Source organism: Apteryx rowi, unplaced genomic scaffold (genome assembly GCF_003343035.1).
Source record: "Apteryx rowi isolate R43461 unplaced genomic scaffold, aptRow1 scaffold_44, whole genome shotgun sequence".
In the NCBI taxonomy this organism is placed as follows: domain Eukaryota; kingdom Metazoa; phylum Chordata; class Aves; order Apterygiformes; family Apterygidae; genus Apteryx; species Apteryx rowi.
In genome coordinates, this window is record NW_020450694.1 from 351,919 (window position 1) to 372,883 (window position 20,965).

General features: G+C 41.3%; 1 protein-coding gene across 1 annotated transcript in view; it reads right to left on the bottom strand.

Moving 5' to 3' along the window:
* Positions 1-4,463: 4,463 nt before the first annotated feature.
* The window catches only part of RPN2 (ribophorin II), a gene marked incomplete at its 5' end in the record, with an annotated part of 21,708 nt that continues 5,206 nt past the window's right edge, over positions 4,464-20,965 (bottom strand). Inside the window, 13 exons of the mRNA XM_026076800.1 lie at positions 4,464-4,837; positions 9,041-9,180; positions 9,428-9,557; positions 10,451-10,526; positions 11,791-11,886; positions 12,498-12,584; positions 13,130-13,324; positions 13,980-14,094; positions 15,240-15,331; positions 17,768-17,873; positions 18,302-18,420; positions 18,830-19,006; positions 20,478-20,612. Coding sequence (XP_025932585.1) covers positions 9,147-9,180; positions 9,428-9,557; positions 10,451-10,526; positions 11,791-11,886; positions 12,498-12,584; positions 13,130-13,324; positions 13,980-14,094; positions 15,240-15,331; positions 17,768-17,873; positions 18,302-18,420; positions 18,830-19,006; positions 20,478-20,612 — 1,362 coding nt within the window. The remainder of the gene's footprint in view (positions 4,838-9,040; positions 9,181-9,427; positions 9,558-10,450; positions 10,527-11,790; positions 11,887-12,497; positions 12,585-13,129; positions 13,325-13,979; positions 14,095-15,239; positions 15,332-17,767; positions 17,874-18,301; positions 18,421-18,829; positions 19,007-20,477; positions 20,613-20,965) is intronic.

Genomic DNA, 20,965 nt, shown 5'->3' on the forward strand with positions numbered 1-20,965 from the left:
AGGCTCTGCCGCAGCAAAGCTAAGTCCCATTGCTGTCAATGAGAGAAGGGAAAAAGCTCTGCCTTACTCTGAAGGGAGACCATGAGCATTGTGAAGTCCCAGGCAATGGTTTCCCCAGGAAGCCTTCCTGGTCTGCCTACTCTGGCCTGAGCCCTTGCACACACACTGATCTCATGGCAGGTCTATCAGCAAATCCAGAACTCAAATGCCCTTTTAGACAGCTGGGAACCAGGCAATCCATAGCTGCTTGCAGCAACTGAGAGYGGCCTTTTAAAGCTATCTGAGATAGCGTGCTTGAATGTCTAAGCAAGAATAAAGACAGACAAATATCCCTCCCAGGGCATAGATCCTGCCTCTAGATCCCTGGGGTATCTCAGGTTTCCCCTCTCATTGTATCAAATAGAAGATGTGAGGGAGACTATTTTCAGGAGTGAGGGGTGGAGAAAACTAGTCACCTGGAACTTGAAATATGCTCTAATTCTTGCCAGCCCTGGGAGACAGCCAGCAGACAGCCTACCAGTCCATTCCTGGTAATGTCTTTATTCATACAAATGCTAGCTTTCCTATATGGACCAACTTCATTTTACTCCTCCGTCTCATAGAAATTAATCCTGTCCGTCCCTAGTCAGCACAATTTAAAAGGGTGTGAAGAGCCCCATGAGTGCATTTAAAAGGAGGGAGAAGGACACTTACATTTGTACCAGAAGAACTTTACATAAATCATGGCTGTGGATTCAGCTGGGAAAGCATGGCATTTCAGCATCTCTCTTACTTACCCCTTCTGCCAAGCTTGAGTTGTTTGCATGCACTGGTTCTTCCCACAAATAAGGTCAGCCGGGAGAAGCCTCTAAAGAGTGAAAAAACTTCTGTGTGCTCACAAATAACTCTTGCAATTCTCTGTTCTCCTCCTGCTTCTGTCCAGAACAGCTCAGAGCTCATGGACATAACTGTACAGTAAACCATTCACAGCAATGAAGACACGTTCCTGGATGTGACCAGCTGGAAACTGATGCACGCACACCTCAGAGTCTGCTTGATAAGGAATGCAATTATGATGCCCAGCTTAATTTATTTCAGTCTTTACTATTTAATTCWCTCTCTAAATACTGGTCTGTGTATTGAATGAGGAAAAATACCTCAGTGGTTTAACCTAAGGCTGCTTTGTATGAGGCTAGACAACCAGTACACTTCTAATCCTGCAGAGATATTGTCTGCTAATTAAGTCTTTCAAATCATGATGCATAACAAGAAATCTGCAAAGTTATCATTCTGTTTGAGGGCCTGATTAATAAATACGTGGCCACCAAGAGGCACCTTTAGGCAACTTAGTAAATTGATTATAGCCTCCAAGTAGAGGCTGAAGGCACAACACAGTTTGGATCAGGGTGAGGTAAGACAGGAATCCACATATCTACCATCTGTTACAAACACCACTATGGGCTGTTATTTAGCTCCTTGATACAGAGCCCTTGCATCAAATCTGAGCTCTAGAAAGGTTTACAGAGTTTAGCCTTGAGTTGTTTAAACGGAAGCTACAGCTTTGTTCTGCAAGAGTTAAAGGAGGTACCTGTGCATCACACTGAGCTGTCACTATGCTTTAACTCAATGTGCTGTCAAGTGGCCCTGAACTCTACCATGGTTAAGATGACAGCTGTAAATGTTTTCACTACCCCCTATAAGAGGAAATATTTTATTACCCCAATGCTCTCACACATCCACTTCCTTCCCTGTCACCCCAATTCTCCTATTGTTCATGTAATAATTGTATCTTCAGAGATGTAAATAACATCAGGATGGGGTTTGCTTTCCCATCATTAGCAGTAAATAAAAGTTGTTTTAAATAAACCTGTCCAACAGCAGGTCAAGATGGCTCTTTGTCTATTGAGATGTTARTTTCTTGATCCTGTGCCCAGAATGGAAGATGTTGCTCAAAGACAGCAGGCAAGTGCACAGAGAATGAGTAAGAGCTGTGCTAATGAAGGCTCCAGGTCCAAGGTGGGGTCCAGTGCCAACAGCTCAAGACCAGGCTGGAAACACACACAAAGACCTCCGAAAGCTTTCCTCCCATGCATCTGAACGATGCTGTGACAGTCTGCTGTAGACATCATCCCATTTTTCTTCAGGTGACCATGTTCTAGGACAACAGGCTCCAGCATATGTGGGAGTAAACTGACGCTTGCACCAAATCCCTACAGATTACATTCTCCCTATTCAGGTTTTACAATTCTAGCATTAGGATAGTATTACTAATCGCCTCAGCAGGATGAGAAGCAACTAGGGTATGCTGAGGGAAATCAGTGAAACTATGACAGCAGGAAACGTACTAATGGGAAATGTGTTACTCTCACACAGGCAGAAAACTGTCACGCTGAGATGTAACAAGACATCCTTCTGCCGCACAGTACAGCTGGACAGAGAACCCACAAAAGGAAAAACAACTTGACTTCGTCTTGAGGAGGCCTGGTTCAAAATGTTTTTGAAAAGCTGTTCTGTAACAATGATCACAACACACTTTAAAAATTCATTAGGACTTCATTCCAAGAAAGGGAATTACATAAAATGAAGCAGCTTGTTAAGAAGCAAGTAGAAGCAGTGGCAAAAGAATAAAACTTTTGCAAGCAGCATAGAAACTGTATTGGAGACTCTGAATAAAATCAAAAGATCTATCAAAAAAACTCAGAAAGACCTATACCTGTATGAATAAACAGATGGCTGAGCACAGCTATTCAGAATAAAGGGGAACCCTTTGAAAATTTGGTTTGCGTCTAAACAAGGAAACACATGCTCAAACTCTGGCAGATTGAATGTAAAAACAAATAAAGCAGAACAGAAAATGTCTGAGGAATAAGAAGCCAAAGGAATAAAAATATCCTTTGCTGACACATAGCAGGGAAGGTAGAAAATCAATAGCAACATGCAGAGCTTAGAGAAGATATGTCATAGTAGAACTACATGATTTTTTTTTCTTGCGCATCTGTATTCTCCTTGGGGAACATACCAGAGCTCTTCTACAGGGGAAGTACTGGAGGCTCTCTCCCAGTTTGAGGTATCAGTAAAAAACTCCCCCCAAAACTATAAAACAAAGGGGACAAGTGAGCAGTTACAAAATACCAGGCTCAAAAGGAATGCGCCAGGGTGAAAAGGAACTCCAGGATGAAACAATACAAACAGTAGCTTAACTATTTCTTGCTTAAAAATGCTTTAGTCCCAGAGGACTTGAAGGCAGCATGAGTTCAAATTTTTAAAAGGCCTGCAGAGGAGGTCAAAGGACTAGTTCAATAAACCTGTATGCCATCCAATGTAATGTTCACAGTGAGCAAACTGGTAGAAACTATTATAAAGAACAGAAACAGTGAGCTAAGTTTAAGTAAGTGCAGTAGGGAAGAGTCAACACAGCTTTTAAAAAGGGAAGTCGCATCTTACATATATGGGGTCCTATGAAGAAATCAGCTAAACACCCTCTATTCGCATGCTTGCTGGTTGATATCATCTTGGATTTCCAAAAGACATTTGATAAGGTTCCCTTGCCAAAAGGCATTTAAAAAAACTAAGCTGACATGAGACAAGAGGGAGCCAACACATTTGGGGGGTGGAGCAGGGGCTAGGAGTAACTTAAGTTTTTAGCATGGAAGTAAGCATCAGGAGAATTCCCTAGAAATCTGTGCTATCCCCCAAATGATTCACACCCTCCCCYTCCTTCCCAGGTCATTCATTTACTGCTGATACTAAATTATTCAGAGTCATAAAGAGGAGGGTGAGCGAGAAGTGTTGCAGGTGCCGTTAGCCTTCAAGATGCTAGCCAGTGACATTCAGTTACATGCAATATAAAATGGAAAAGGTAATCCCAAGTCAGGCTCCAGTTTGACTACTACTAATCAGAAGGAGATTTTAGGGTTTGCCCTTTAGGTTTGTTATTATTAATACAGCCTTCAACAAAGCCAAAGTCTAGACTATTTAACAGTCTTGAAGGTGCACACAGACAATGACCTGTTAAAAAGGGACAGGAAATCAAACTTCTTTTTGAAATAAGGTCACTTACAGAGGCAGGAAAGAAACTGAGCCCACTAGAAGGACCCACCAAACCTGCCTGGGGAGCCAGGGGCAGACACAGCCAGGCACACCAGCACCAGAGCTGGCTCCCTGCAAGGGCCAGGCCCCACTGACTCTTCCAGTTTGAGCCTCGAAGGCCCACAGCAACTCAGCATGGTCCTGCCTTGCGCTATCCTGAAGGCAAAGAAAACAGCAATTACTGGAGAAAAACAGATGCCAGCAATGCACAAAAGATGGGCAGGAGTGGGAAGTCCTCCCAAATAAATATTTACCTCTGGGAATGAACATGAAACAAAAGGAAGCTTCACACAGTAATGGCTAATACAGTAAAGTTACCCACCAGAAAAAGCTCTTTTTACTCTCATATGAACCCAGCTTCAAATCAGAGCCTTGGAGACAGCCAGAAACAAAACTCAAAACCATTATTTCCTCTTTATTCACAAGGTTTGGGATGAGGAGAGGGTGCCTAGGGAAAGGCAGAATTATTATTTTCTTTTTTCCTTTTATTTCCTAAAGGAAACTCAAATGTCCTGGGGGAAGAAAGGGGTGGGGGGGATTCGGGGAAAAAAGAATTTGCTGGATTCACATGAAAAGCACTTAAGCAGCATTAAACACAATTGTGGAAAACAAGATTTAAAAAAAGTACAACTGGAACCCTCTTGACTTAATATATAAAAAAATCTGCTTCTGCCTTCCTTCTTTTGGTCTTTGTTATTTATTCACCTCTGTCCTGAAGACATTTGCTTTGTTTTCTCCATTTCTTCCATTCTTCTGGTGCTAGTGTGTTCTGGAAAGAGAAATCCAAACAATTAACTTCTACTGTGCAAGAAAGTGTTTTTTTGCCTGGAAAAGTACCCCCAAAACCTATCAGTCTCTCTCAAAGGAAGCTTTTTTRAGAGAAAAGTGATAAAACCAGTACTGCAACATAACTAAGGACTGAATTCAAGGAGCATGGAAATGGTCAAATAACATGAAGATCAATTTCTGGTGCAAAAGGAATGAACAAGCTTTGTAAAATATAAAACTGAATAAAGAAAAAAAGAGAGCAGGGCTGAATGCAAAGCCCCCAGCTACCTTAGTACCACTTTTCTGCTTTAAACAGGGCCATTTACCCACTTTGAATCAGTGGGTCCAAGTGTAAGCACACGTAAAAAAAAGTACCAAAGTAAGTGTAAAAAGAGATATTCGTGCCCCAAGTAGATGCAGGACTCTAACGTGGTCAGAACAAACCCACCTTTTGGGGGTCCTTTTCCCTTTCAAGAAGGGAGACACGGGCATAGCTGTGGATGCTGAGCACTTGACAGTCCAGCCCCACAGCTCAGCAACAACAGTCTTAGCTGACATCCGAGCCATCAGAAAGCTCAGCAGTAAGGAAAAATCCTTTCAGCTGCGCATGGCAGCAACATCTAACTTGTGTTTTTTGGATAACATGTTATTTGCAAGATCTTCCAAGGTTACTCACAGCCCACAGGGAATTAAGGAGTTAAAATGTCACGCTGAGAAGCAGAAAAATTGCAAGCTGTGGAGAACACACTTGTTAGGCATTTAGCTATGGGCCACTAAAAGGCTCAAAACCACTGACCCAGAGCTGTGGAGCACCCAGGGGCTAGGACAGCATCCCCCACCTGTCCAGCAAACACACCAAGGATGTAGACAACACTCATCACCAGAAAAAGCAACAGCCACCCTCAGTTCTTTTCTAGTTACTCGTGTCATAGCTTTTTCTGTGATCAGATACCCCAAAACACTTCAGGGAGAGAAGAGATACTAACAGGGTGTTCCCCAATGGGACACAAGGCCAAGTTTTCCATAGGTGATAATTTTCATGAAACCCTCCTCCATACTATCTGATCTGCAAACAGGAATTTATACCAGTGCATGTGGTTTCTGAGAGGCAGCCACGTAGCCCCTGGTTTTGTTTTGCACCACAAAACTGACCTCCATTCAACGCACTGTGCATGCCTGAACACTGGCTATGAACACAAGAGAGCAGACACTCAGGAGATGTTCCAGCACAGCACAGCCTGCAGAGATTTCAGTCCCATCAAAGGAATTGGGCCGGATGCTCTCTTCCTTCCCCCATTATGAAAGTAACACACTGAAGGAGACTGAAGTCATGCACACATTTAGAAATGGACCACATGGAGTGGCAGGCAGCCTTGCCGCCTAGGCCACCACGTGCATATCAACCTGGGACCTTACCTGCTCAGAATCAAAAGAAACAAAGGGTTTAATACCGGTAAAATGATAATGGAGACATAGCAGATGACYGTGTTTGGTCAAAAGGGACTAGCTACTGCCGCCACTGACTGAGCCATTATGCCCAGTTTAGTCTAACAGGCAGATGAATCCGGGATCAGGTCAGGTTCTCAACTGAATGAGGCGGTGCTGACCTGGCTTCTGCTGCACACACAGCTCTCACCACCCCCAAGCAAGTACGTAATTCAGCCCTACCAGCAGTGAGGGTGCCTGGGAGCTGAAACACCAGAATACTGCAGAGGGCGATAGGCAGTACCAACAGCWAGATGGGAACAGCCCAGAGATCAACCATTTTCATTCTGTTCTCCTCTAGCTGATATTACTGATAATTTATTTACAGGAGCAGTAATGCTTAATCTAGGTTTATTTCATCACCTGATAGCTGCTTGGTGTATAAGACAATATTTCCACATTTATACACCTGCACATATTACCACAGAGACTTCAGATGATTCAGAAATTTCATGAAGGCAATTTAGTCTCAGAGGACACCTACTGCCAATACGCAAACCCAGCTGTAACCAAGGTCACTCACAGTCTGATTTAAAGCCAAATAAGTCAAGCTGGAAAAAAAAAAAGGCATCTTCAGCTAAGGTATCTTTTTGCCAGGGAAGTGAGGGATGAAAGTGAAATGAAACAGCCAGCATGCCCAGGGAAGGCAAATTCCAAAAAAAAGGCCCTTACTTCTAGAAGAGCCGGTCACTAGCAAAACCCCCTTTTACCGCAGCGTCCTATACTTTGCCAACCTACTGCTCTGCTCTGCAGCGATCCTGCCAAAAGGAGAGAGGAAGAAAGGTTCAGAGAAGATAAGGAAGAAAGCAGCCCTGCTCCAGGAACCAGAGCCAATAACAGAAATGCAAAAAAGCAAAACCAGGCCTTCTGGTAACTTCTGTAAAAAAGATGGTTTACATATAGTCCTGCTCCCACCCCTGACAGCATTCTCTGTAGCAGAATGGCAGCTTTGCCTGTAAGTGCAATCTAGTTAATTATCACTGCACTTCAGTATCTGAGACACCTAGTGGCACGTTAACAAAAAGATGTCTTTTAGGAACTTTAAAGTCATGTACAAAGGGTTTAACTTTAGCCCAAGGTAGAAGTTTTACTTTCAAGTTTGCCATTGCAGCTACAGCTTCTTCAAGTTATTTACAGTGAAAAAGCCTCCAGGCACCCCCCTGCAGTGCTTTGAAATAAGAACCAGCCATCTGCATTTATGTGTTGACAGAAGCCCTGGTTGAGCTAAAACATTTAGAAAAAAGTGTCAGTGTATTCTTTTTCCCCAAATCCGTCCCTAGAATATCTATTATTTTATTATTACTCTTCAAATTAACAAATGAAACATTATTAAATGACACAGCATAGCCCCACTGGCAACAAATTCCCAGTGGAAGCCTTATGCTAACAAGAGTAAAGTGCCACGCTTGAAGAGACTGGGCATCCAAGAGAGCAAGACTGAGAAATCTGAAAGGACAGTAKGGGAAGGCCAGATTACAGTAACAGTCTTTGCTACCACAGTCAGGCAAGTACCCTCTGTTTTTAAAGGCAACAAATCAATGTGAAATCCCTGAAAGTTCCACTGGTTTGTTGGTTCTTACAGCTCTTGACCCAGTATTAATACAGTGTAATCAAAAAAYTGAGAATCCAAGAATATTTATACAGATATGTGCACAAGGATAAACTTGTCATAATGGCTCAAAAAGGGGAAGTAATACCAGAGCACAGGTTTGATGTCAAAGCAGGTCACRAAGCCACCTCCAAAGCCAAACTCTACATTAGTACAAAAGGGTTAAAGCTTAAATCTCACATGTAGAGCTGCTCACATAGAAACTCCCTGTGGCAGAAGTGAAGGAGGGAACAGTCTGACCTCTGATTAATGCACTATATCAGGAGCTTGGGTGACGGGACAGCCTGCAAGCTGCCTAATCCATGGTACGTTCATGAGACACTGTGTGGCACAGGGCACACACGTGAAGAATCAATCCCATCCCAATACAGAAAGCAAAGACAACATATATATCTATGCAAGGAGCATGTCTACTGTGCAATGCAGTGCCGTGCCATATCAGAGGTACCCATGCTGGTGCGCACAGTACAAGACAGCGCAGCAAAGCTATACTAGCACAGGACCCAGAAGCAGCACCATGGCCAGGTTTTACAGCTCCGTCTCAGCAGAATTGCATCATCTAGGAACAGAGCCATGCTGGCCTGATTATACAGGTTCTAGGTTTGGAGGAAGCTTGCTCAGAGCTGGCTTGCATTTCACTGCTTGAAAGAGATACTTGAATACATTTATTACAGAACTGTACAATAGTTTAAGTTGGAAGGGTCCTGCAGAGATCATCTGGTCCAATGCCCAGCTCAAAACAGGACCAACTCTGAAGTCAGAGCAGGTTGCACATATCCAGGCAAGTTCTGAGTAACTCCAGGGATAAAAGGTTTCAAAACCTGTCTGAGCAACTTGTTGCAGCGTTTGATCACCTTCAGTGAATTTCCCCCCCCCAACATTTGTCAGAATTTTCCCTGTTGCCGATTGTGTCTGTTGCCCCGTGTCTGCTGCTGTATACTCCCAATAAGCATCTGCTTTCCTTTCCTCTATAACTCCCCAGCAGGTAATCAAAGAAAGCAGCAAGACCTCCCTCCCCTAAGACTTAGCTGCAGAGAATTTGGGCCTCTTCCACACTTATAGCAGCTTTCATTATTTAACAGTACTATAAAAGCTTAATGCTTAATATACCATGTAGTAAAATAATCTTGTCAGGGAATACATCTTCTTGCCAAACGCAGATTTCCACATGTCAGTGTGCACACGCTTCCCCTCAATGCTTTCTCTGTGTGTCTGATCACTTCAGCAAGTGGCCATATAGACCATTCTCTCTGAAGAAGCAGAACGAGCTACATTTTAGTGACAGCACCTCATTTTCCTACTAGGTTCAAGCATTTCACCTGAGAACAGGCATGAAAATGGGACAGAGTAGCCCATTGCCACACACAACAATACCTAAGAACTAAAAGCAGTGTTCATCACTGAATCAGTTACTGACTTCAGATAGTGTCAGTGTGATCTCCTCCTCCCCACAGATTTTAAGAGCAGCTCCCACCAATGCATCCGTCTCTGGCTTACCGTTTTACTGCTTTCTGGGCCAGCATCCTGTTGCCTGCCAGGAATGTGACACCACCCAGAATGGCCAAGTACTTCAGAGTCTGGAACATGTTGAGCTGAGTCCAGTAGACATACATGAGTCCCAACATTGCTGTGAAAAAAGACAGAGCTCATGGCAGAAGTTGTGTTTCAAGGAAAGACTATCGGTTATTCCCAGAACAATTTTTATGTTGAATTGCCAGGTGTAACTCATCTCTGAAGTTCTGACCGGCAGATCCAAAGACTATATATTGTTGTCAGGGGAAGGTGGTGTCTGGGTCTACATAATGCAGAAAAATGTGACACAAATGGCTTGCAAGTAGCCCCCTTCTGGAATAATCATGGACATCTGACAAAGGTTTAAGGCTATTAGAAGGAGGAGGATCTTCTGGATTTCAACAGGGGATATATTAACCTTTGCATATTTCCAGGAATATAGAGCTTTATAAAGCTTCCAAGGAAAATGGCTTGGGTTGAGTAATATACTGTCATCTGGGAAACAGAGTAAATCTGATATTTTCCTAACCTGCTATGTTTTTGAAATTCTACCAAGACAGTAAATAACTGTGTAACCAAGAGAGCAACAAAACTGATGAATAAATCTGGCCTCRTCAAAGAACTAGATGGTAACGGGAAGAGCATTAAAGAAAAGATGTAGTGAGTGAACCCACAGGTCTCAATCCCCCTAGAAATCCCCTGCTTACAAAGGGTAAACATGCAATAAAGAAAATGTGACCTCTGGAAATAAAGAGTTCTATTAAGTACAGATGAGTGGTGTGTGAGAGAAGCCTGGATAATAACTGCTGTTATAAGCTGATGGCCAAAACAGGTTTAGCACCATATTAACAATCATGAAAAGCAGGAAGGCAGATGAAAACAAGAGAACAAATGTTATGCTATTATGTCATTATAGTTAATAGGCTGCAAGTCCATTTTCCACCAGGACTCTCATCTGTAACTTTCGAGTGAGAAGGTCAAACAGAGCAGAAAGCCTCTGACACTTACCAGCATGTCCCATGTGAAAAATGATGGTGCTGGGAGCAAAGCTGAAGTTGGAGATATTGGCACCAATCTTTATCCACTAAAAGGAAAAGAAATAAAACCTGAGTAAAAATGGCCTTACAAACACGAGCTCTTGTTTCAAACTTTAACACCTTTCAAGCCAATTTGCTTTAAGTTCTTCAATGAGTACAGCGTCTTCCCTATAGATGAATTTGTTTTCAACTACAGGGAAAAATTACTACTGAGTCCTAAGACAGTCGTGTAAGCTCCTTTAGTAGAAATTGTTCCTAGCTGCTTCTGACTCTAAAAAGGCAGTTCCTCAATTCTCCTTCGACATGACTGCAATAGTGTCAGTGTAAAACCACCTTTAAGTAAATATATGCCCCAAATCTACATTTAAAAAAACAAAAACAAAACCTCAAAACTTGTCATTTCTATCCGGCAGAATTAATTTCTATTAAAAAAAAAAAAAAGCCAGAAAGGTAAGGTTCTCATTTTGGAATCAGCAAAAGGCCAGCTATAAATACAGGATGTTTGCTCATAAAAACAATTTCAGCTTTCAGAGTGCAGAAGAGAAAGACAGGAAGGCTGGAAAACAGGAACAGCATGAATGAGGTTTCTCATTCAGTGTCACATCACCAACATGTCTACTGTGAACTTCAAAGACCAGTGGACACAACTATCTGAATGCTAAGCTTCAGTGGGGATAACAAAGGCGACTAAGGGTTTTAAGGAATGATCAGTTTTAAGAAATGATTCCCCAAACAAGGTGTAATTTAACTTCACCASTTGAGATTTTGTATCACAAAGTTCAAAAACCTGAACTGGTAATACTAGATGTTTCAAGTACAGATATGCAAATACCAATTAAGTCCATAAATTGAAATCAGTCTGATGGAATTAAATGATGTGGATTTTGTGACAGGTATATTAAAGTGTAAGGCAGAATCACTAATTTTATAACTAAAATCAGACTGTTCTGGGATAACCTAGTGTGCCTGTTATTCAATGATCGCTAGCAGAACCATACTGGAGAAACTCACCTCACCTCCTTCTACTTGGTTAGTATTGTTTTTTCTGTTTTGACAATCAACTCAAACAGTTTAGAAACAAACCCCGTTCAACATCCTGCACTGACAATGATTCCTCAAGAACCACAACTGAAATGCCTAGAGCATGTCCCTTCTAGGAGTTATGCTTTGCTAAATTAAGTATGACTGCAACAGTGCTGTGCTAATTGTGGTTAATCCAGAGTTTTAATATGAAGTTTGGCTGGTCAATCTCCTAAATGATTTTGGACTGGATGGAAAAAATTTTCTTCCTCTGTGGCCCAGTTCACTCACCAGAATGAGCAGCAAAAGCAAGGGGGAGAGAATCAGTGCTGTGAATGTGTTAGATACCACAGTAGGAGGCCTCTTCTCAGGTTCCCTGAACAGGTGCTGCAAACAAACAAAAAAAACCCAACTCATAAGTRGGAACACTCCAACAGAGCAGCTTTTTAGCTCCACAGAGGACTAGTTGCTATCCTCGTGCTGTTCTCAGACACTCCTTTGTATGATGAGCATTCCTTTTCAGACAAAGGCCAATTCTTTAAGTTATTGCCTATTCCAGCGTATGCACACTTATCTCTTGCTCAGTTAACTCTTCCTTGTGCTTAGAGAAGCACTTGTCAGTCTGTCATCAGCACAAATGACTAGATGGCCAGAAAGGAGCAAGAAAAGTCTTCAGAAGCAGAGGGTTTTCCCTGGTGCTTGCCTAGTCAAATTTTCATGTTTGAATCTTCTCATTGACACTAATTGCTCTCTCACAGGTAGAGGATATAGCTTATTTATTCATACTCTGCACTGCAATGAATTTCTTCCCATTAAACAGTAGCTCTGGTTTTCCTTTAATTCTGTTACTCGCACAGTATTAATATTGYTATAAAAGATGAATTTTTTGTTCTCATCTTAGTGTATTTCTGATACGATCAGATAAGCCAGAGTAGGACTAGCCCCCCTTTCTCCCTCAACATCATGGGTTTTTTTCTGGAGCCTTTTTTGGACTGTACCTGGATTTCAGGTTTGGGAACAAAGAGGTTCTTGGACTGGACTGTGGATGGAGCATCCTCTTCCGGAAATTTGATAACAACATCAGCCTGAAATGAAATTACACAGCTTCAGGAAGTTTGACCTTAATATATTGAGAGAAAGTTTTATAAAACCTAATACATCACTGTGGCATATTTGCTAATTTGTCAATCTATGATTGACATGATTTTTAAAGGAGACTAAGAAAAAGTTACCAGATTTTAAAAGGAAGTTTCTTCTAATCAAAGAAAATAGTACTCTTCATTCATCACTAAGAGTTGGACTTATTTCCAGCATATGGAACACACAAAGGCTAAACCATGAACTGCTTGCTGGTGAGCTTACAGTCAAACTCACAAAGGCTCTGAAGTTTCCATTTCATCATGTGCTGAATGAACACATTTAAATCTTGCTTTGACACTTACTTGAGTTTGAAAACTTAAAAATGAACAAGAAGCCTCAGAGCCTGTAAATGGCCCAAAAGGTTCTGGCTCACTACAAGGAACTACAACATTTGTCTTTTTTTTCTTCCACACATGTATGATACCCTCCTGCTAGACTGTCAGTAACCTCAAAACCAGATCACCACACGTACACAGCACCAGCTACATACCACATTCCACAGGATTGGATTTTCCAGAGTGGCATCTCCAACGATCAGGTAAAGAGTATAGGTACCAGAGGCAGAGTCAAACTCGGTCTTTCGCTCAGAAGTGTCCAGTTCAAACTTGTATACGTTCTTGCTATCTGGTTCTGCAACAAACACAACCTCTTGGCCAGTCTTTTGGTTGTGAAGCCGGACAAAGGTCTAAAAGAAAAGATTGYAACATTTCTGGAGGATCTCAAAGTGCTTTTACAAACATCAGTGAAGCAAGAGATTTGCCCCAAATCAAGAAGCACAAYAGTAGGAAAGCAGGAATATGAACTGGGAGCCCAGATGTGTAGATACACAGTAAGCAAAGTACAATGCCTCTTTGTGTAACTACATTAATACAGGACCAACAGTGGCCAGAAAWCCACTTGGGATACATGACAGTATACTGAGTGTTACCTGAGAGGATCTGTGCAACAGCACACAACAGGGTGTGTGTATGTATTTTTTCCCCCCTGATTTTATATATAAAAAAATTTCAAAAGAAAAAAGTCTACATTCAAGGAGTATTTCAGGAAACAGTCCATATTCAAGAAYGAGAAATGCATTTTTACAGTGCAGAGTACCTTCACTCATTCTGTTGATCTAAATAAGATGCAATATCAGAGCTAAAACACTTCATTTAACACACAGCAAGCACACGTGAACTGAAACCACTCCCCTTGTACCAAGACCGGTGCTCTTTCACAGTCCATTTCAGAAACATAAGGCTTTTCAAAGCACATGAAAACTTTTCAAGAGCAACTGTCACCTTAGATGCTTCATGATGGAACATCTAGGTGACATGGTAATGACAAGAATTTGTCCTAACCTGGTGAGGGATGAGTTCAGCTCCACTGTTCACATCTATCAGCTGGAAGGACAAAGCAAAATTCTGATGGCTGTCAGCAGTGAATGAGCCCTTGGCTTTGGCTGGATAAGCCACCCTATGGAGGAAAAAATAAACACAATTGAGGTGATTTTCCAAGAGAAGGCCTGATGTTAGAGAAACTGAGGCATGCAAGCCTGACTAGCAGTACTGCGGTCTACTCAGCATAGATGATCTATTTTATCAAATAGTTAAGTAAACTAACATGTCTTTCTGTTCTACCATAAGTTTAAAGGAAATAAATGAATGGAATTCTTTAGTAAGATTTTTGTGAGCTACTGGTATTGCCTGTTCTCAAGCAAAGCATTAGTTTGTTGTAAGGTTCAAAGGAATCCCATAAAAAAAAGGTTTTACTAACAGTACATCCCATATTTCACTTAGCCAAGGCTCTGCTGCATCCAAAGGTGTGATGGCAGCAGAGCAGGAAAAACAAATATGCAAACTTCAGCACAGGAAGGCTACATTAATACACACAGAGGGGCCTCAGTGAGGCTGTGCAACTCAAGTTAAACTCCAGGCATTATATTTTAACTGATGTCAGTTAAACAAACAACCAACCCCCCCTACCTAAAAAAAAACAAAACCAAAATTAAGTTAAAGTACACCTAGCAACAGCACAGTCAGCACACTATATACTGCATGCATGTAGCTTTAGAGTCTATCAAAGCCTGACAATATTAGAAAAATTAAAGCAACTATTTTAACTGGCATTTGCACTGAGTTGTGCCAACAAAGTAACAGAAGACTCTGGTTGCCTGGCTTCTGTCAGTAGATACGTCAATATTAAAGAAAACTACCAAGAGGGGAGGAAAAAAAAAAAGACCCCCCCCAAAAAAAACCCCCCAACCCAGTATATTCCAATACAAGATTCCTCTGGTTTAGCTGAAGTAAGTAAAGGTTAAAGGACTTGCAACCTAGAGTCACAGTTGCCCCTTAAAATATCATGCGCACTGAGTCATTTTACCTGGTTGTTTTTGGTGCAATGCTCTGATCTAAACCATACACAGGACAATATGTCAAACATGCTAACATTTGCACAATACCTTGAGTAAAAAACAAACCCCCCCCCCCCCAAAAAACCCCAACCCAGTATATTCCAATACAAGATTCCTCTGGTTTAGCTGAAGTAAGTAAAGGTTAAAGGACTTGCAACCTAGAGTCACAGTTGCCCCTTAAAATATCATGCGCACTGAGTCATTTTACCTGGTTGTTTTTGGTGCAATGCTCTGATCTTTATCCACGGTAGAAAGATCTACATTTGTAATGCCAACTTCTGTGGAAACTTTTACTTTCAACTGCAACCAAGCACAATAGGAAATTACTCAGAGCACTCAACTCCTGCATAGACTACTAACAGCTAAGGTCACTTCAGCAGCTTCCAGTTCTTTTTCCCCTTCCCCAAAGGGAAACTTATGCTAAGCCAGAGACAGAACCTAATCTGAATGAAACGATCCACACCAGTTTACTTTCTGGCAAAACTCCTGTATCAGTCACTAACCCTAGCCATCCCCCTCCTCCCTGCACAAGCAGCCAGGTCTGAAGATACCAGCTTCTCAGTCATGCTGGAGTTAGCTGCCCTTTTGAGAACTGTTTTTATAAAAACAGTCAAACTGTCCAGATCTGACTAGTTTTCTTTTTAAATAAGCAGAAACTACCTATTACATATGATACGACCTAAACTGTATGTGCACATGTACTCCTGCTTATTGGATAGCAACTGGAGATGAGAAAAGTGTCCTGATAGCAGCCACTTATGCCGTTGTTGGCTCCTAGAAGTATAACAGGTTCCTGTGGATTTTATTACTAGCAGGGAAAGCCAAACCATTCCCGCAGATCCGTACTTTGTTTCGGCAAGCTTTCCTTCAGAGAGGAACAATGTTTATCATTCAGTGCATGGCAGCGGTAAGGCCCTGCTGTTTTTCACAACTCTTTTGTGCTAAGTGCCGCATAAAGCCAGAGCAAAGAAATGACTTTCTGCCCCCTCRGCAGCCCCAAACAACGGACAATCTAGACAGTAAACCTTGGTGGGTTTGACTGATTTCAGTCCTTCTCTCAAACATATGTAGTTACTGCAGGCTACAGTTTTTAATTAGTACATTTGTTCCCACAGCCGATAAACAGTCCCCTGGAGAATTAAAGTTTGTTTCATTGCCAAGACATTTTTCATTATATAATTTATTACAGGTTTGCTCATGTGAATCAGCCCCACCTACTCACCCTGAAAAATAATTCACACAAAACCTGTAGGAAGAATAAATAAAAAACACAAAACAAGCTACCCAGGTCAGACTTCAAACCCAATAATCTTAACAGTTCCTTTACAACTGAGATTTAAAAGTACAATTCAACATAGAGGTTACCCCAAAATAATCTACAGGCTAGTGAATCCTATTCAAGATGACTTTAGTAAAAACTTATTTTGTTTCCAAGATGGGAGCAAAGAAAGATGGACTCATGAAGTAATCATTTAAAAAAATTTAAGTGAAGGTAGCTCAGAGCTGCTGTGCACAGCCCCTCCAACTGAACAGTACACAAACCTTTCTCAAATATTTTAATGCCAGGAAATGCAGTCTCTGCCTAGAGTAATAACCCACTGGTTTAGCTCATTACTGTCAAAAACGATGGTGCATTAAGGACAATTAATGCTAATAACAGTAAAGGAAAAAAAAAAAAAGCAGCAGTTCCCCCAGCAGTCCTCCCCCATAGCAATGTGTCTTATTAGGAGCAGTTCACACAAAGCCGCCCCTGCGTTAATGCATTCCTACCGGTACCTCTGTGTGCCAGCAGCGAGCTTAAGCAGGACCAATCAATCCCCTTTGGACACTCTTAAGTGCCATTACTACTACAATGACAACATCAATTTGATACTCCTGTTAAAGGTCAGCAGTTGTAAATAAGTGTCTCTTCCACACCAAGCTGACAATGTTGCAAGATTTCAAAAGTTAATCTTATCCTTAAAAGGTGATTGAGGGAAAAAATTAATCTTGGGAATAGACATAACTGCAGGAGAGCATCCTCGGTTGTTGACACTGGGGCGACTATACGAACGGTCACAGAGGTCACATCCTTCTCACTGTAACAACCTTTGGGGGAAAGTAAAACTCTGAGTGTTTATATAAGACCAGTATTTATTAACAGGTGCAGTATAACAGCTTTTRCCACCAAAAAATGGAGTATACATGTATGAAATTAAGACTTAATTTATATTTACAGTTTTGCTTGCTGTTTCTCCACTATGAAAGCATCAACACCTATCCAGTTAGGAGATGCCAGAAGACCCCCTTGCCCCTCTTTTAGGGCTCTAGAGGCTACATAAACAAATGCTTAGCTTCCCTACACCAAGGAAGCACGAGACACTTGCTTGCCAAGCCTTGAGACTTACAGACTCAGATTTTGAATGCTCTCAGGAACTAACATTCTTAGTAATTTTTTTTGCACAGCTACTTTAAAATAGGGGCTGCCACATAAACACTGTCACTGTTAGTCTTTGTTCACATGCTATCAAATCAGCAAATATCTTACTAAGTGATAAACCTGTTCTGAAATCTGCACAAATCTCTTTTGAGACACTAGTCCGGTAACTGATCATAATCTTGAGTCAAAATCCAATGCATAACAGAAAAACATGTGATAAAATGCAGTACGAATGGCAATATCCTTAGAGGGTATAAATAAAAAACTGTTTCACTGAATAGGCATGTAATTAGAAAACCATCAAGAGACACACTCACCTCAACTTTGTTAGAAATAAATCGTTTATCTCCATCAACACTGATGGAGAAGTCATAATATCCACTTGCAGGTTTGACATTCATGAAGTTCAGCTCAAAGGTGTCTCTGTGATAGAAAAAGCAATGTGTTAAGTATCCTCTAGGACACTAACAGAGCAGTCTGACAAACAGGTAACACCTTGTTACCAAGAAGTTTCCAAACATGCTAGATTAAACAGGCAACAAACAGAAAAAGCAATGTTAGTTTTGTGCTGCATAAGGGCAGGAAATTTTTTTTTCCAAAGTTCCCCTGAAATCAAAAGAATTTTGCAGTTGCCCAGCCAAAAAGAAAGCCACATAACAAAAATTCAGTATCACTACCAAACATGCTCAGTCACCAGTTACCAAGAAAACACAACTACACGATTTTGAGTTTTCCATCACACAAGCATTTCTCTGGTGGAAGACCACACAAAGGGGAAAAGTAGAAGTTCAATATTGTTTAAATAGAACCCATTTGCCTTACAAACTGTAAAAATAAGATTATTTTCTTACCCTGACAGAGCAAATGCTGTCTGTTGAAGGACAGTGGCTTTGGTAGATGCAGACTTGGCATAGTCTAGCTTCACAGAAGCTTGAGTCAGTGGCTGAGACATAACATTGGTCACTTGTAGCTACAACAACAAAACAAGAATTTCTGGGAAACCTTTTGTGCCAAGAGGAACGTAGGCGCACACAAGGCTACTCACTTTCAGAAAGAGCTCCCCCTTCTATATTATACCCACAGATTTCTCCCCTGCCCAGCATCCCAGATCCATTCTTTTTAACACAGCTGGGAAAGCTAAAGATTCTGATTAAAAAAGCTGACTTCTACACAGCGCCTTTTTAAAGTAGTGTCTGATAAGCCCCTCAGAAGCAGACATTCCTAATGCTCATTTCATAAAAGCAGCAGATCTGGGGATTTAGTAGGACCCAAGTCCTGGAGCTAAAAGTGAAAGACATCTTACATCTTCAGTCAGCCCAGACCTGTAACACTAACGATTCAGCCATGAGATGAGTTAAGATTTGGGTCTAAGAACTCACCCTGAGTACAGGCTGATGGTGAGACACAGCTGCAGGCCCATCAGGGACAATAATGACAGGCAAGTGGTAGCGGTTCCGGGATAGAGAACCTGCAGCACAAGCAACGCTGAAGGCCTCCGAGAGCGTCTCAAAATTCTTCTTGCTAAAAATTGCATTCATCAACTGGATAATTTGATCCTGAAAGAGGAAAAACAAATCACATTGGCACCACCAGCTTCCCTCATCATTGCAAACTGATTCAGTACAAAATTATTTAATACAAATATATCCATCATTCTTAAAAACCATTTAATTTTACATTTGCTTAAAAATAACTCAAGTTACAAGGTAACCCAGAATTAGCTACTTTTGGAATGTCACATTAGCATTCTTATTCTTGGCTGGGAAGTTCCAACCACAATCACTGTAATTGCACTGAAAACGTGCAAAAATAGAATTTGGATCTACTTCTTCAAACAGTGTTTAAGAATGGGAGAGGCAGTCAGCTCTCAACTCCCCAGACTACATGCAGTTGCACAAAGACAGCTTGGCTCCGGCAGCCACACAATTGTCTTTGTACAGTGGGAAAGGACTAAGCAAGACATCTTGGCTACCTGCCAAACAGGGAAGGCTATGGAGAGGTGATGCAAAGCATCCTAATGGCTCTGGAAGTACCCAGTACAGGCCTATGCAGGCTTATCCACTTGGGCACAGTGGTATCCTTAAACTAAGAGGATTAGCTTTAAAGCAATACCACTAGGAGCATAGAGCCAGCTCCAGCTCTGGGATGTGCCAATGCTAATTCATTCTCCTGGAACTAGGAGTAGACAGTAGTGYGTTACCTGTACTTTGACCTACACAAAGGACTGCGGGCTAGGTTCTAATCAGAAATGAGAACAATAATCAAAGACAATCCCAAATAAAGCAATAGGTATGCAATCTAGTAACTCGTACACAAAGAGCACTTTTACGTGAAAACTACCACATCTCAAATTTTCATCCTCATGCTTGTATTAATGAGTGTCAATGTACATCATACGCCTAAAGAAGGCATCCAGATATATACTACAGATCTCCTGCATAGTGCCAGTCTTGCAGTGTTTTTCATTTGTATGGAGCACATGGCAAGGCTCCAGACCTTGCAACTGACACACGGATTTAAACTGCGAAAAGCGCGAGAGCTATTATTTTAAATAACACATCTGATAATTTTTAAAGTTTTGTGGCTTTCTGGAAAAAACAGGCACTCAGCATTCACAAGAGATAAAGCCATAAAGCCCCAACAATAGCACTTCTGACAGCACAATTCTGAATCAACACTGAACAATTTTCTTTAATTGGGCCTTTTTTTTTTTTAAAACATCATCTGAATGCTGGCAGTTTGAATTGTGTGTACCAGAATCATCACCTCAAAAATGACATAAAAATTACTTTGCATTTAGTCTATTTGGCAGCAGCATGGAAAAGAGCCAGGAACAGACTCGGACATCTTACATTGGCTTCAGTCTCAACCCTGCCACTTTGGCTCATACTGTAGGGAACTGTCACTTTCAATCTAATTTACATCTCACTCAGTTAACTTGTTACTGAAAAAAAATGCTAAGTGGCATCTAAGGCGGATCCTTTTCATGACCTACAGTATGCAAAGAAGGAAAAGGTAGATACAGACCTCCTTCACTGCTGGCTCAGTACCCACATGGTCCGACAGCTTATAGGTGGCAGCAACAAATAGTGCAGTAGTCTCAATTCCTTCTTCAAATTGCAGATAAACTCCACCCAGGTCATCCAGGCGAGCAACAAGATCCTGACAAAGTTATTTAAGCTTAAACTGCATTCGAATAGATYCACAGAGATTAGCTCTACTGTTAGACATCTAATCAATAGTATGGGATCACTTAAAATATTTTATAACAGTCATTTAGAAATACTGAAAAAAAAAAACCCAAAACAAAACAGCATTTACTGGATTTAATTATAAGTCATTACTTCCTATGTCACAGTCCACTATAAATCAAGCAAAGAAATCCAGGAAAAAATATCTGCTTGAAAGGAATAGCCAAACCAACCCACATAACGCAGGAAAGGAATTAGGTAGTTTGGCTTTTCATTTTGTTTTTCATGTTAATACATCACTCAGTACAGATTTCCAGCCCCCCC